The 15,392-nt window shown below is 43.2% G+C and overlaps 1 protein-coding gene across 1 annotated transcript; it reads right to left on the reverse strand.

Annotated features, from left to right (window-relative positions):
- Positions 1-11,939: 11,939 nt before the first annotated feature.
- Positions 11,940-13,760, reverse strand: LOC128570637 (C-C motif chemokine 18-like). The gene is made up of 3 exons (XM_053570003.1): positions 13,595-13,760; positions 12,725-12,839; positions 11,940-12,371 (listed from the first exon to the last, which is right to left on the reverse strand). The coding sequence occupies exons 1-3, from the start codon at positions 13,656-13,658 to the stop codon at positions 12,281-12,283; spliced, it is 270 nt and encodes an 89-aa protein (XP_053425978.1). The 5' UTR covers positions 13,659-13,760; the 3' UTR covers positions 11,940-12,280.
- Between the last annotated feature and the right edge of the window lie 1,632 nt (positions 13,761-15,392).

The following is a 15,392-nucleotide window of genomic DNA, read 5'->3' on the forward strand; positions in this document are numbered from 1 at the left end:
GATGGACACAGACCCAGGTTTAAGTCCCACTGCCACTAATTACATAGTCATGGGGAAGTAACTTAAACTCTCTTAACTTCCATTCCATTTCCTCATCTATTAACTGGAAAACAGTGGTCATGCATCATAGCAATATTTTGAAGACAAAATGAGCTGATGCATGAAAATTCCTAAATTGTATTAAATTCTTAACACATTGTTGACTGGTAATTTTATGAAGAAACTACCCTGTTACCAAGTAACTCGTGACTGGTCAGCAAAGTGTTAACAGACAGTGAGTCATTATTCTAAAGAAACCTTGATTTATTTTAAAAAATGTAAAGGTGTATGAGAAGGAATGTCTCTTTTCTTTTGTTCCTATAAAGTGATGATTTTATTTTAGGAAATGTAAATTATGGGTTGATTATGACATTGTTACAGTTTTGGCTTTTTGGGATGCATCTCCACCATAAGGTATGGCATCATTGCTGTATGGCCCGGCTTCTCTTTCTTCCGTTGTTCTTCACTTTTCCAATTTACCTAAACATCCCTTGTCATTCCAACCAACCAGTCCTGAGGTTCAAGAGAACAATGAAAAAAAATTCTAGAAGTCCAAGGCTTACCTTCAAATAATGAAAAAGTCTTTATTATGAAAAAGTTGATCACATGGTACAAAGTTCTTGTGGTTGATGGATTTGGTCCAAAAGGTAGAGAGAGGATCCAGCACAATCGTTCAACACCACTTTGAATCACTGTATACTATGTGATTACTTAGAGAAAACATTCAATAAAAAACATAATTCAAAATTAGAAATACATAATAAAGATGAAATAAGTCAAACATTCACTACCCATAGAGGGCCTAGCAAGAGGGCAGCATGAAAAGAAAACTCTTACCCTTAGTTATTCTCAGCGCAATAACCCATGAGGCTTGGAGAGGCAAGCAATTCACCTGCCCAGAATAAAAACCTCAGGGGTCTTTTATTGAACATGAAAAATGTATGCATGTAACATAGCACAGAACAAAAAGTTAATAACAAACAAAAAGAAACTCTAACATCATTACTCAACATAAAGATAAGGGTCATTTTTTACCATGATAGTAAAGAACAAGGTAGTAATAGGAAAAAGCAAAAGAGAACATCTTAAAAACATTATCATATAATCCTAAGGTCAAAATTTACAAAAGAAATGGACATGATGCTTAGGGGGTAAAGTTCAGCTTCCTTGACTCTCTGTTGGTCCCATTCTATACTTTGACATGTCCAGTAGATCTTAATTTATAATTGCTAAAAATTCTGTTTAAACCCCCAGGTTGTTTCCAACCTGCGCTGTGTGCAGCGCGGGACTGGGGGTGGCAGGAGTCCAGGCTGTTGCCAATGGACTCAGGAATGTTAGCTTTGGACGGTCTTTTATTTAACATTCCATTTAAACCCCCAGATTGTTTACAATTCTGCACTGTATGCAGCAAGGGAGGTCTCAGGAATCTGGGCTCTTGTCAACGTACCCTCCAAAACGTCAGCCTAAGCTATATGCTGTCCCTGATCTTTCAGCTATATCTCTAACCCCTGTAAATACATTAATATTTAAGTATAAAAGTTTCCATAATTTGGTCAATGTTGGGGGCATTCAGACTATTCAGAAGGTAGCCTCCAGGGTTATAGGTGCCATTCTTCTGGCTCAGGTCTCTGCTCTCCAATCTCCTAGTGGATTTAGCTGTTTCTTTCTGGAATTCTCAGAGTCAGGTCCAAGTTCCTAATATCTTATCTTATCCAATATCTTGGATCTAGGCATCTCTGGGGTTGTCACAGACCAAATGACCTCTTTTAGTTTGCAAGCTGTGGTGAAAGGTCAGCAGGGAAATTTCTGGGCCCATGGTTGTCCCTATTTCTGATCAGACATCTCAGGGTCTGTCTCCTTCTCAGCAATCAGCTACCATGCTTTAGGCTCCCAGTCACCCAGAGTATCTCATTGGAGTTCTCTGCAGACTACTTCTTTCCTCCTGCTCTTAGTCCTCCTCCTCTGCTGTACTTGTCCAGCTATTTCTGACTTTCTGATGGCCCTGGACTGTCTCAGAAAATACCCCAGGACTCCTCTGTACAAGCAATGAGCCCAGACTTCTGGATTTGCCCAGTCTACCACCCTATACTCATGGGGGATGCTCCCCTCACTGGAGCCTCCTATTTCTTTCCCCAGGAATGGGCAAGAGGACTGGACCTTACATGACACCTGGCTTAGAACACTGGCTTCATTTCTCATAACAATATGCTACACATTGAGGGATATTCGGTGCAGGGAGGTAGAAGAAGCAGGAGGAGGCTGAGGAGTTAGCTGCATGAGAAGCCAAGGCAAGAGATGGAGTCATTCAGAGGCCAAAGAAAATCAACTTCCCCTTTCTATGCCTAGAGGAAGTGGAAACACACACCATTTCTAAATTTAGGGAACTGAAACAGGTGTTTTTTTTTTTTTTTTTTCCCTAGAAATGTCCTTGTCTTTGTGTTTATCTCTCCCTTTTGGTTTTTTATTCTTCCTCTTTAGGGGTCCTAGCCTGCTAAAATGTCTCACCTTTCCTCCCATCTTTTTGGGGAGGTAAATTCATCTACCCCATGAAGTCACAATACAAGAGAAATAAAGCTGGGCTCTCTCATATGTCACCGATAGGACAGGGCTCTTGGGAATAGCTGACAGGAATCCTGACTTACCTATGTCAATGGGAAATAGAACTTGTCAATTACTCAGTGAATTACCCTCAGTTCTTTTATTTGCAAAGTGGAAATTAACCTCCCCTGCTCTCACTTTCTGATCTATATGATAGAATATGATAGTCTGGACCCTTTTGAAAGAAAGACTTTTTGAAGCAAATGATGAGGGTGATTCAAACTCCTATTTTGAATGCCCTATTTTCACTCAGGTGATCTTCATCAGGGCGTGGAGTTTTTGCTTGTTTGTTCATTTGTTTTAGAGATGGAGGTCTCACTTTGTAACCCAGACTGGAGTGCAGCAATGTTGTGATAACTCACTGCAGCCTTGAACTCCTGCGCTCAAGTAATCCTCCCATGTTAGCCTCCTCAGTAGCTGGGAGTGCAGATATGTGTACTATGCCTGGCTGATTTTAAATTTTTATTTTACATTTTTGTAGAGACAGGCTCTCTATAATAGTTTCTATAAGAAATAGAGGTTTGCTCTGTCACTGGAATAGATTGCTGTGGCATCAACCTAGCCCAAAGTGACCTCAAACTCATGGGTTCAAGGGATCTTTCGGCCTCAGCCTCCCAAGTAGGAAGTGTAGGCACACCTCGCTGGTTTTTCTGTTCTTAGTAGAGATGGGGTCTTGCTCTTGCTCAGGTTGATCTCCCAATTCCTGAGCTCAGGTGATCCTCCCACCTCAGCCTCCCAAAGGGCTAGGATTACAGGTGTAAGCCACCATGCCTGGCCTGCCTCTTCTCTTAAAATAGAGCTCCACGGTGCTGGAAGATGGAAAGTGGCTGATGAGAGGGGAATATTTTAATCATAGTGTTATTGTTATGCTGTGAGTTGCTTAACTCAGCACTTGTCAGCACCCTTTGCTCAACACAAAAGCTCAGAGCATATGGAAGAAAAGCTCAATTTCTTCATTGATTGGGGCACTTCTGAGAAAGTATTTCGCCAAGTTAATTGAGAACATTCTGAAAAAATAATTTCCCTGGTGAGTGGACAAGTTTGTATGGCCACAGGCCTCCTCTCAGGAAAAGATATATCTATGAACCAAGGGCTGAACATTTTTCTCAGGTGGAGCAGAAGGTGCTGATGTTCTTTCACAGCCTCTCTGACCACACAGATGTGATAGAATTGATGATGCCACAAGCAATCTAAGTTGTAAATGCCCCTCGGCATCTGGGGGTTGGAAAATTCACTTTAAGATGGCTGCTTTATTCACAGGTCTGGTGCCTGAGCTGGGATGTTTGAAGGACAGACTCAGCTGGGACTGTCAGTAGGAGCTGTTGACTTGTGGCCCTTCCAAGATGAAAGCGTTGGGGCTCAAAAATAAGTGTTCCTGGTGAACAAATGGAAGCTCATGGCCTTTTATGACCTAACCACAGAAGTCACAGAACATCTCTTCCACTATAGTTTATTGGTGAAAACAGTCAACAAGCTTGTTTAGATTCAAGGATAGGTAACCTTCCTTGAATGTGAAAAGACCTTCATTTCTTTTCACATTGTATTCATCTGATATTGACACTCCTGTCTCCCTTATAAGAATGCTTGTGTATAGTGAAAATTGTGTCCTGACCAGAGCATAGGCTCACTTTCTGCTTGAGAGACTTAAAAAGTTACAAGAAAGGCATGTGAGTTGTGTATGTGCAGGAGGGCAGAAAACTCCTCAGTGAGAGGAGAATCAAAGGCATTATGGCCACCTTTTAAAACCACTACAGTATCATTTTATCTGTATGTGTTTGTGCTAGTTTCTCATTGCTGCTGTAACAAATTGCCACAAACTTAATGGCTTAAAACAACACAAATTTATTCTCTTACAATTCTGGAGGTCCAGAGTCTGAAATGGACCTCACTTGGCTAAAACCAAACTGTTGGCTGGACTAACATTCTTTTTTGGAGGCTCTAGGGCAGTGGTTCTCAACCTTCCTAATGCCACAACCCTTTAATATAGTTCCTCATGTTGTGATGGCCCCCAACCATAAAATTATTTTCATTGTTACTTCATAACTGTGATTTTGCTACTGTTATGAATCGTAATGTAAATATCCGATATGCAGGATGGTCTTAGGCGACCCCTGTGAAAGGGTGGTTCGACCCCCAAAGGGGTCATGACCCACAGGTTGAGAACCACTGCTCTAGGGGAAAATCCATTTTCTTGCCTTTATTGGCTTCTTAGAGACTGCCCACATATCTTGGCTTGAGCTAGCAATAGACGGTTCAGTTCTTTTCACATTGTGGTCATCTGATACTGATACTCCCACCTCCCTTATAAGGATGCTTGTATGTAGGGAAAATTGTTCCCTGACCTTGAGCATAGGCTCATTTTCTGCTTGAGAGACCTAAATAGTCATGAGAATGTCATGTGAGTTGTGTACGTGCAGGAGGGCAGAAAACTGACCTACAAGAGAGAATGTACCAGGCCTAATGGCTATGGTAAAGATTCTCTAGATTCCAAAGGTTTCTTGATGCTGGAGGCAGAGGTTGTCCTCAAGGTCTGCGGTGTTGCAAAAACAAAGGTAGAAACATTCTACCTGATTTCCGTGTTCTTCCTATCAGTTCTAATGTCTGCTAAGCAGCGTTTGTCTACTTCTTCCTGTTTTATGATAATAATTACAGGCCTGAGGTTTGCTCCAGAGGACTCCTCCCTGAGCTCCTCCATTCCCTGGCACAAATTCTGTGTCAAGCCTCTTCATTACTCACACCAAAACCCCTTCACTTGCGGTTACGTTGGGACCACTCAGATAATCCAGGACTATCTCCTTGTCTCAAAATCAGTTGATCAGCAACTTTAATTCCTCCTTGTTGTGTAACATAGTTATTGCTGCCCACCCAGGTTTCTCTGTTGCCCAGAGAAAGCAGGGTTTACAGCAAAGAAAAGAGTTTTTTGCACCTAGCACTAAGCAGGGAGATGGGAGAAATTTCTCAAATCCACCTCCCCAAGAAGTGGGAAGACAGGATTTTTAAGGACAGTTTGATAGGCAGGGGGTTAGGTAATTAGGTTTGCTAATAGGCTAAGTCTGGGGCAAAATTATAGAAGTGTGAACATCATTATAGGGGGTCTGGAAATGATCTTTTTTTGCTTCAGCCCAACTTGCCTGGGACATGATTCCAGGCAAGTTGGTTTCTTGGTATGAGCTGCTGGTCTGGGCGGGTCAGCCAATCCACTGGAATGTGGGGCCTGGCAGATATCTTAGAAACTACCTTTAGGTTTTCAAACGGTGATGTTGTCTATGGAGAAAAGTTAAAAATCGTTAAAACTACCAGCAATGTGGAAAAAGCAAAAAATCTTTATAACAACCAGCTGGAAGCAAACAGGGGGCAGGGGTGACTATTAATCCAGTGAAGGAGGGGACAGTGACAGATTATTATCATTATTTTAGCTAAGCTTGCTCCTCCACAGTATTGGCGGCCCTCACTCTAGTTTTTGCCTTGGTCCCTTCATTAATCTGTAAGGGCAGTTTCATACTTATAGGTTACAGGAATTAGAATGTGGACATCATGGGGGGAAGGGTGTTATTCTGCCTACCATAACATTTCAGTATGTATCTCTTAAAATAAGGATTTAACACACACACACGATCAAAATATCACTGCTTATTTGCCATGTGTGTATCCTCTTCAGTGAAAGACCTGTTCATGTCTTCTGCTCATTTTGTAACTGGATTGTGTTTGTTTGCGTTTAAGTTTTATATATTCTAAATACGAATCCTTTGTTGAATATGTGGTTTGCAATTATTTCTGTAAGTCTGTAGCTTGTCTTTTCATCCTCTGGACAGGTACTTTTGAAGAGCAATGCTTTTAAATTTTGATGAAGTCCAATTTATTAATTTCTTCTTTTATCTATCTTGCCTTTGGCGTCAAATCTGAGAACTCTTTGCCTAGCTTTAGGTTCCAAAGGTTTTCTCCTATTTTTTTCTACGAGTGTTATAGTCTCATGTCATATACTGAAGTCCATGATCCATTTTGAGTCAATTTTTGTATAAGGTGTGAAATTTGAGATTGATTTCTTTGGTCCGTGGGTGTCCATTTGATCAGGTACTATTTGCAACAAAGATTTTCCTTCTTCTGTTACTTTTTCCATCAACATTTGGTAGAACTTGCTTAGGAAACCATCTAGGTATAAAGATAGTTTTTTGCGAAGGTTTTTAATCACTGATTTAATTCCTTAGTAGAAATAGGACCATTCATATTTTCCATAGCTTCTTGTGACACAATCTTCTTGTGTCAATAAACAATATTTCTGATAAGACAGAAAAGGGACTATACTCTGAAGAAATAGCAAAATTTAGCAAGCATGTACCTGCCCAATCTGGGGGAGTACCCTTCAGTTTGGATTTTGAGGGTGATTTTGATAAGAATGACTTTGTAGTTCCCTTTCTGAATATGGGGTATAATTTTCAACAAGACTAGTGCAAATTTGTTGCCAGGAAAGCTCTAGAGGCCTGGAGGAGGCTATGGTTCACGCTGAGTAAAGTTAAAATGCTGAATAAGAAAGGGATTAAGAGGTTCATGGGAGGTGGGCATGCCGGAATGGATATATTATGTGAGGCCAGAAGACACACTAGTATATTTCACCTTTTCCCAGTGAGAGAGGCACCAGCTTCTTTAGGTTCAGTGGTAGCTCTCCTACAGGCAAGGGCTGTGGTAGTAGTAGCTGTCGCAAAACTTGGCCCATTGATAGCAATGGGGATGATACCCTCTGTCCTTGAAGCAGTAGAGGCCGGGTGGTAACCTTTAACCACCAGGAGCCAAGGAATTCTAGTATTGTAATAGCTAACAAAGTGGGAATGACATCCAGAGAGAGCTGGGATGCCTCTAGCACCACTGTACCATCCGTAAAATCAAAATAGCAGCATAGGCAGGGAGGGTGCGGCTTAATATATGCGATCAAAATAGAGCAAGAATGGATGGGGTGCTGAGGGATGTCACCCCAGTAACAAGGCATGATCCCTTGCCCAATTCCTGCACCTGAGATGTTTTCAGAACCTGTTGAATGAAGAGGTGGCCACGCCCTTACGAGGAAGGGTCCTGCAATACCATGGCAAGTACGTACTGCACTGATGCACTCCTGCTTCCCCAAAGGGACCTACGGCCATTTACTTGTTGGCTTGTACAGTGTTGGAGACAGGAATACTCTGACATCTTGAGCGATATTAGACACGGGGATGAGCTGACTTAAGACATGGAGACCTAAAAACTCCTAATGCCCCCTTCCCATATGGAGGCATATGGTTTCTAGGCAACAAATAGAATCCTAGCCGAAATCTGGTCTGCAGGCCTACTCAACGGTTATTTCTCTGGTCCTTGGTGGTATAATTGGGATCGAAATATTTGGCAGCTGGACTAATTCCCTCCAATGGGTCTTTGGGCTTCATAGGGTAAAGTAGAAATCTCTGAAACTATTCCCTTTACCCAGCCAAAAAAAAAAAAAAGAATAAATCGAAAGCAATATTGCAGTCCAGTGAGGGGTTGGTGGAGACAAATGCCACCCTTAAACACATAAAGGATGCAAGGATGATGGTTATTATCCTATCTGTTTAATTTGCAAGTCTGCCCTTGGCAGAAACTGGATGGATCCTGGAGAATGACTATAGGATCCTGCAAGTTCAACTAGGTAGTGTGCTGATTGCTGCTTCTATAAACCATGTAATACATGCCAGCCACACAGGTACATGGTCTGCAGCTGTTGATTTTGCAAATGCATTCTGTTTCGCAACAATGGGAAAAGAAGATCAGAAAAAGTTCCGGTTGACATGAATGGAAAATATTTATTTATAGTTTCCCCATGGACTAGGTTGACTCTCTCACCTTCTTTCATGCTATGGTCTAAAGAGATCCATATTTTCTGGGCATCATTGCTGCATTACATTGGTGATGTCAGGCTGGTCAGGCAGGATAGACAGGACAAGGGTGGCTGCGTGTTGGAGACCTTCATTAGACACGTGTGCTCCGCAGGGCAAGAAATAAACCTTATGAAGATTCAGGGAAGGTTTTGGGGCAATGGACAGAGGGATGCTGGAATACTGCCTTCAATGTGAAAGACAAGAGAGACTGATTTGAAACAGCTTCTCCCCTTCTCCCATCAAGATGTCTTTTGTCTTAAAAATTCCTTTCTTCCTCGGCAACCCTTGTTGTTTCAATATTTAGGCCTTTGTGTAATGAGCAATTAGACCTAAGCCCACCTTCCTCATGGTTTTGATAACGGCAATCACGGAAACATAGAGGCCTCGCCACCCTCCTCCTCATCCCCGAGTAAGCACAACTTGGAGAAAAATTCCCTCTCTGACCTGGCAGAGGAAGACGTATTTTTAGGTGAATAGATATGTATCTTTGGATTGATTGTCTGAGCGGGAGCACTGGGAATCCATGGAGAGGAGGCAGAAGTGAAGTGAAGAAGACAGAGGTGGGACCACCTGCTCAGCAGGACCAGAGGCAATTAGGGGAGGTGCCCACTCTTGGGAAAGGGACAGAGGAGGGACTCCCTGGCTCCACAGTTCCCCGAAGGATATGCAACCAGAGTGATGGGAGGGCACAGGCGGCTTCGGGACTGATAGAGCCATGCCAGGAGGTTGTGCATCTGTGTTGCTCCAGAGAGAAGGGATGACTGGCTTGTGACGCTGGGTTCTGCCACTGGCACCATTGTAACATCCAAGCCCTAGAAGTCACTTTTGTGACTGCTGCCTCTCCTTGCCCCTGTGTGGTGGGGAAGGAGTGTAGAATCGCAGCACTTGTGTGGGCCCCGCAGGCAGGTATTGTGCACCTCTGCTGCTGCCACCACCCCCCGGGGACAGTTCAGCTCACTCTCACAGTCACCCATTCTGACCTGCAAACATTTCTAGTCTGGAAGGGGCCTATCATGCCAGGATCACATCTGTGGATGTCCATCCTTTGGGGGACCTCAAACTTACAATTCCTTACTAATTTTTAATTTTCATATGTTTTTATGAAGGTTTAATAAAAAAGTTTAGTCTGCTTACTTCGTTTTCTTCGGTTTTATCCAAATAACTTGGTTTGGCATGACCAGAAGCAGCAGTCTGACTGCGATCGCATTTTCTTTCTTTCACTCCACTTTGTACTGTCTTAGTTAGTACAGACCAGTGTTTTTCTTTTTTCTTTTTTTTTTATTGTTGGATTCATTGAGGGTACAATAAGCCAGGTTACACTGATTGCAATTGTTAGGTAAAGTCCCTCTTGTAATCATGTCTTGCCCCCATAAAGTGTTTTTCGACCATTTTATATCTCACGGCACACTTGAACCTGTAGGTAAACTTCCAAGGCACACTTAAATTATGTTGACCAAAGAAGAGTGAAAAAAAGAAAAGACTTACCGTGCTTTGAACTCTTTTGAAAATAATTTAGTTGATGATCTTTTTTTCAATTAACGATCTTTAAAATTTTGGGCAGCACCCCTAAGATCCTCTCGCAGCACACTGGTTGAAAATCACCGGTATAGACCAAGCTACTTGATTACTTGCCATTTTTATTCTAAAGGGCTAGCTGACCCGGTCCAGGTGAAGTTTATTTTCCTTTCTCAGGGTGGTATAGAAGGGAAAGAGAACATTTTAATTTCTTTTACATGTGAAATTTTTGCTTAGGATCCATAAGTGTTTCCTACATGTTTAACTTCTCATTTGTTCGTTACGTACATAGGAAAGATGTTACTTTTCTGTCAATCATATTTCCCCTCCTCCCCCGAATTGTGGGGAATGGAGTGGAGCTATTCTGAATTCTTTACCAGTCTGGAGTTAAAACTCTATCAACAAATATTTCTTCCCCTTTTTCCTTGAGCATTTGGCAATGCAATTGTCCTCTGACTTCCTGAAATTCTCTGTATGGTAATGCAAGATGTTTTCATGTTGCAATTATTCTAAAGCTATAGTCTGCCGATTGGGGGCAGATACATTTTGCAGGCTGAATAGTTGTTGGAGACAGTAGGACAGGCTTCTTCTTCCCTACCCTTGGCCTCTCCGTGACTCCATCTCCCTAAGCAGTGATTAGGTGTGGGAAGGAGAGAATGATTGACCCTAGTACAAACTTTTGTCACTCCTCTACCCAATGGAGCTAAGAGGGGGGATTTATTTTGGAAAAAGAGTCACATATAATAATTTGTCTGCAAGGAGGGAAGACTTTCTATTCACTCCCAAGTTGTAATTTCTTTTCTTTTCTTTTTTTTTTTTTGAGACAGAGTCTCACTTTGTTGCCTCCGGTAGAGTGCCATGGCATCATAGCTCAGCAATCTCAGACTCCTGGGCTCAACTGATTCTCTTACCCCAGCCTCCCAAGTAGCTAGGATTACAGGTGCCTGCCACAGTGCCCAGCTTTTTTTAGAGACAGGGGTCTCACTGTAGCTCAAGCTGGTCTTGAACTTGTGAGCTCAAGCGCTCCGCCCGCCTTGGCCTCCCAGAGTGCTGGGATTGCAGGCATAAGCCACAGCACAGTGCCCCAAGCTGGAATTTCTACACAGAGAGCAGACACGCTGCCAGCCTACTGGTGAAGGGGAGAAAGTAATTGGAGATGAATGACTGAGTACAGAGACTTTGTCAGGTTGGCTAGTCAAGGAGGAATGGATTCCCTGTGGATCAAGTCCTGTGCTGGGAGTTAGTGAAGGCCTGAGTCATCTTGCCAGTCTTTAGAGCTTGGTTCTTGCTTGCTTAGAGGAGACTATTATCAAGGAATTGTGCATTCCTGATAAATCTGTTTCATGTGGAACATGGGCACAGTGAGTGATACTTTCCTTGATTAAAGAGTGTGGGACTTGCTCTGGTCTGTAAATTTAATCCAACATTATTAGCTGTCTAATCCCAAGCAAGTTTCTTAAATGCTCTAAACTCTGCCTCCTCGAGTGACCAATGAGGATAATCAGAATCTATACAACACAATGATTTAAAGGCTAGACAATACATGTAAATCTCTTAGTATAGACTGTGGTTCATAGTGAGTCCTCAAAAACTACATTCTTCACTGAAACCTTAAGAAAATGCACAAATACACGTGAAAGAAGGCCTTGTTTTGGTATTCATTCAAGAGGTAGATTTCTCCCGTGTACATAAATTTGTGTTTACTTTGAATACTTTGTTTCTTTTTTAGCCTGTGACGAATGTGTCCCCAGTGTAAAGCCTGGTGTCATTGGAATGACAGTCATCCTCTCTCTTGCCTTCCCTTCCTACTTGGGTGCCCAAGGCATTCCCTCGCCTTCCTTCCAACCAATGAACATGGTTTATCAGGAAAACCAAAACAAAAGGATAGCCAGAAGTCCAAGGTTTACTTCAGAAAACAAAAAGAATCTTTATTTTTCTGACATTTTTAACAGAGTCAGGGGCTCATAAAAACTCAGTAAGCATGTGCGGATGGATTTGGGCTGAAGTCTACCTAGAGAGAGGGGCACAGTCGTTCCTTACCACCAAAGCATGAGTCTACTACTGTATGCTGGGAGAAAACGTTAAGTGGATAAAGTGAATTACAATATTTAAGTAGCCTAAGTTAAAGTTAAGAAAGATTTCAGCATACGGTTAGTGGAGAGGGAAGGTACCCAAAGAAGAAAGGACTTCGGGGGTTTCAGAGATGTTCCCAGTCTACCCACGCCTTCCACTGGTTTCTGCTGGACCCCTCAGGAGTTCTGGTCCAGGAGCTTGATGTATCTCTGAACCCAGGCATCCTCGGGATTGGCACAGATGTGCAGCCCCTTTTTTGTGGTGAAGCTGTGCAGAGGGAGAAACGTGACACAGAGCATGAGAAAGGACATTCTTGACCATGATGGCCCCTACATCTTCATCCCTGCCAGCAGCTCAGGCTCATCCACCTTGTCAATAGATCATCCCCCAAATCTCAGGGGCCCTCAGTTCTTCTCCGAGTGATTTACAAGGACGTCCTGGACCACTTCCTTTCTGCTGTTTCTTTCTCTCCTCTTCCCTGAGTCCCTGTCAGGACAGCTCCTCATCCCCCAGCTGGTGCATACACCAGCTTCTCCCAGATTTGATTCCTGCAGGCACCCCCACCCCTGGCCATCTGAGTCTTGCATCTCCCCAGGATGGATGGGAGGACTGACACTTACATGATAGCACGCTTGGGGCAAGAGCTGCCAGTGTCACGATAAGAGACCACAAATTGTAGGGGGATTACCCGGGAGACCAAGGTCCAGCAGCAGGCGCCTGGGTTGGGGGCTCTGTCTGGGGGAACAAGGGTAAAGAGTTGCTCTTTCCCGAGAGGATCAGGAAGTGGAAAGAGAGAGCATAGCTCAGAGTTGAGGCTTGGGGGGGGGCGGGGAGAAAACAGGGAATCGTGGGCCTTTTGTTTGTGGGTTTGCTTCTCATTAATTTCCCTGGTCTTGCTTTTTATTTTCTCTCTCCATTTTGGTCTTTATCTTACTCTACAGCAGTAGCTCTCAACCTGTGGGTCGCAACCCACAGGAACTGTATTAAAGGGCCATGGCTTTAGGAAGGTTGAGAACCACTGCTCTACAGGGAACCAAGCTTTCTAAATAGCATACTTCCTTCTCCTAACTCTCTTTGGGGTCATTTCCCCTTTATCTATTAAATCATAAGATAACTGAGAAATGTAGGAACATCTCTTGTAAGTCACCCATGGACTGGAACTCTGGGAGACCACTGAGGTGATTCTAAAACTTAGTATCTCAGTGGGAACTAAAAAAGATCTAGATTCTGCCTAATGCTAATAACCCAGTGACTTAGACTTCAATCATCTCACCTAAAAAGTAGGATAAAAATCTCTCCCAACTCCCGTCCTGCAGCCCAGATCAAAAGACTCCCTTTGATTCCTCTTGAAGAAAACGAAGATGTCAGTGTGAAACCCCATTCGACGTTCCCTCATCTCACAGGGGCTTCTCAGGCCACACCACTTGGGAGAGATGGTCCGACTTCTGGCCAGGGAGCAGCTGTTAAAGGCACATGGATAGCAGACTCACCTTGGCTCCTGGTGAGGACCACGGTGCAGAGGAGGATAAGGAGACCAGCCGTGAGACCCTTCATGATGCTGGACGGGCAGGGGAGTGTGGCAGCTTGGGGATTCACTCCTGCTGGCTCCTTCTGGGATCTGAACCATCTTCCCTCCTTTTTATAGGCAGCCCTGGACCACAGAAACATAGACATTAGAAGTGCCTATCCAATAAATTTTAAAAATAGTGGTACCATGTGACTGGGCAACCCAGAGTTGCCCATGGTTACTAGAAAGGTTTAGGGTATACACAAGAGTAGCCCTGTTGCTAAGGTGATTGGCCTGCTAATGGGGAAGTTGTGTTGGCAGCACCCTGGATCATGCCTATGTGTTTCCTCTTCACATGATGGGTCTCTCTCTCTGAATGATTGGTCACAACCGCCCTGGACAGAGAAGAAAGCTCGGTGGGGCTTCCACAAGTGTTCTTAATTGTAATGAGGTCAAACATACCTTTTATTTATATAGAGTGTTTTTGTAATCTGATGAGAAATCTTCCCCTCTCCTAAGGCAATACAAATATCCTCCTAGGTTAACTTTTGGAAGATTTCTTGTTTTAGCATTGATATTTGAATTTACAATCCATTTGGAGTTGGTTTTTATGTTTGGTGTAAAGAAGAGTTACTTTTTCCAGTGCTGGGCTTGGTGGCTCACACCTGTAATCCCTCTGGGAGGCTGAGGTGGGTGGATTGCCTGAGTTCATGGGTTCAATACCAGCCTGAGCAAGAGCAAGACCCCCATCTCTAAAAATAGCCATGTGTTGTGGCAGGTGCCTGTAGTCCCAGTTACTTGGGAGGCTGAGGCAAGAGAATCACTTGAGCCCAAGAGTTTGAAGTTGCTGTGAGCTGTGATGCCACAGCACTGTACTCAAAAAAAAAAAAAAAAAAAAAAAGAAAAGAAAAGAAAAAGAAAAACAGAAAAGAGATTTGGGGTAAGTAAAATAAATAAATAAAATAAAATAAAGATTTACTTTTTCCCATGTGGATATACAATGGACCTAGCACCTTTTATTGGAAAAACTATCATATTAATCAGGGATATCCAGAGAAACAGAAGAAATAGGGTGAGTGTGTGGGTAAAATAAGAAACTAGGCTGGGTGTGGTGGCTCACGTCTGTAATTCTAGCACTCTGGGAGGCCAAGGCAGTTGGATTGCTTGAGCTCAGGAGTTGAAGACCAGCCTGAGCAAGAGGGAGACCTTATCTCTACTCAAAAAAAAAAAAAAAAAATAGCCATGGTGGTGCATGCCTGTAGTTCCAGCTACTTGGGAGGCTGAAGCAGGAGGATCACTTGAGTCCAGGAGTTTGAGGTTGCCATGAGCTATGATGATGCCACTGCACTCTAGCCTGGGTGACAGAGCAAGACCCTGTCTCCTCCCCTCAAAAAGAAAAATGGCGGGAATCGGCTCGCATGATTATGAAAGGTAACAAGTCCCAAGATCTGCATGGTGAATTGGCAGGGAGAAACATAAGATTCTTGAGAGTGTAGTCCCAGTTTGAGTCCAAAGGCTTGAGATTGAACAGGCTCAAGATCTAGGAAGAGCCGATGTTTCAGTTTGAGTTCAAATGTGGGAGAAAAACCAATATTCCAGTCTAAAAGCAGCTAGGCAGGAGGAAGTCCCTTTTACAGGCAGGAGGGTCAGTCTTTTTGATCTACTCAGACCTTCAGCTGATTGAACATGGCCCACCACATTAGGAAGAGCAATATGCTTTACTTAGCTCATTGATTTCAGAGTTAAGCTTATTCAGAAATGCCCTCATGAATACACCTAGA

The sequence above is a fragment of the Nycticebus coucang genome, chromosome 18 (assembly GCF_027406575.1).
Source record: "Nycticebus coucang isolate mNycCou1 chromosome 18, mNycCou1.pri, whole genome shotgun sequence".
Lineage (NCBI taxonomy): Eukaryota > Metazoa > Chordata > Mammalia > Primates > Lorisidae > Nycticebus > Nycticebus coucang.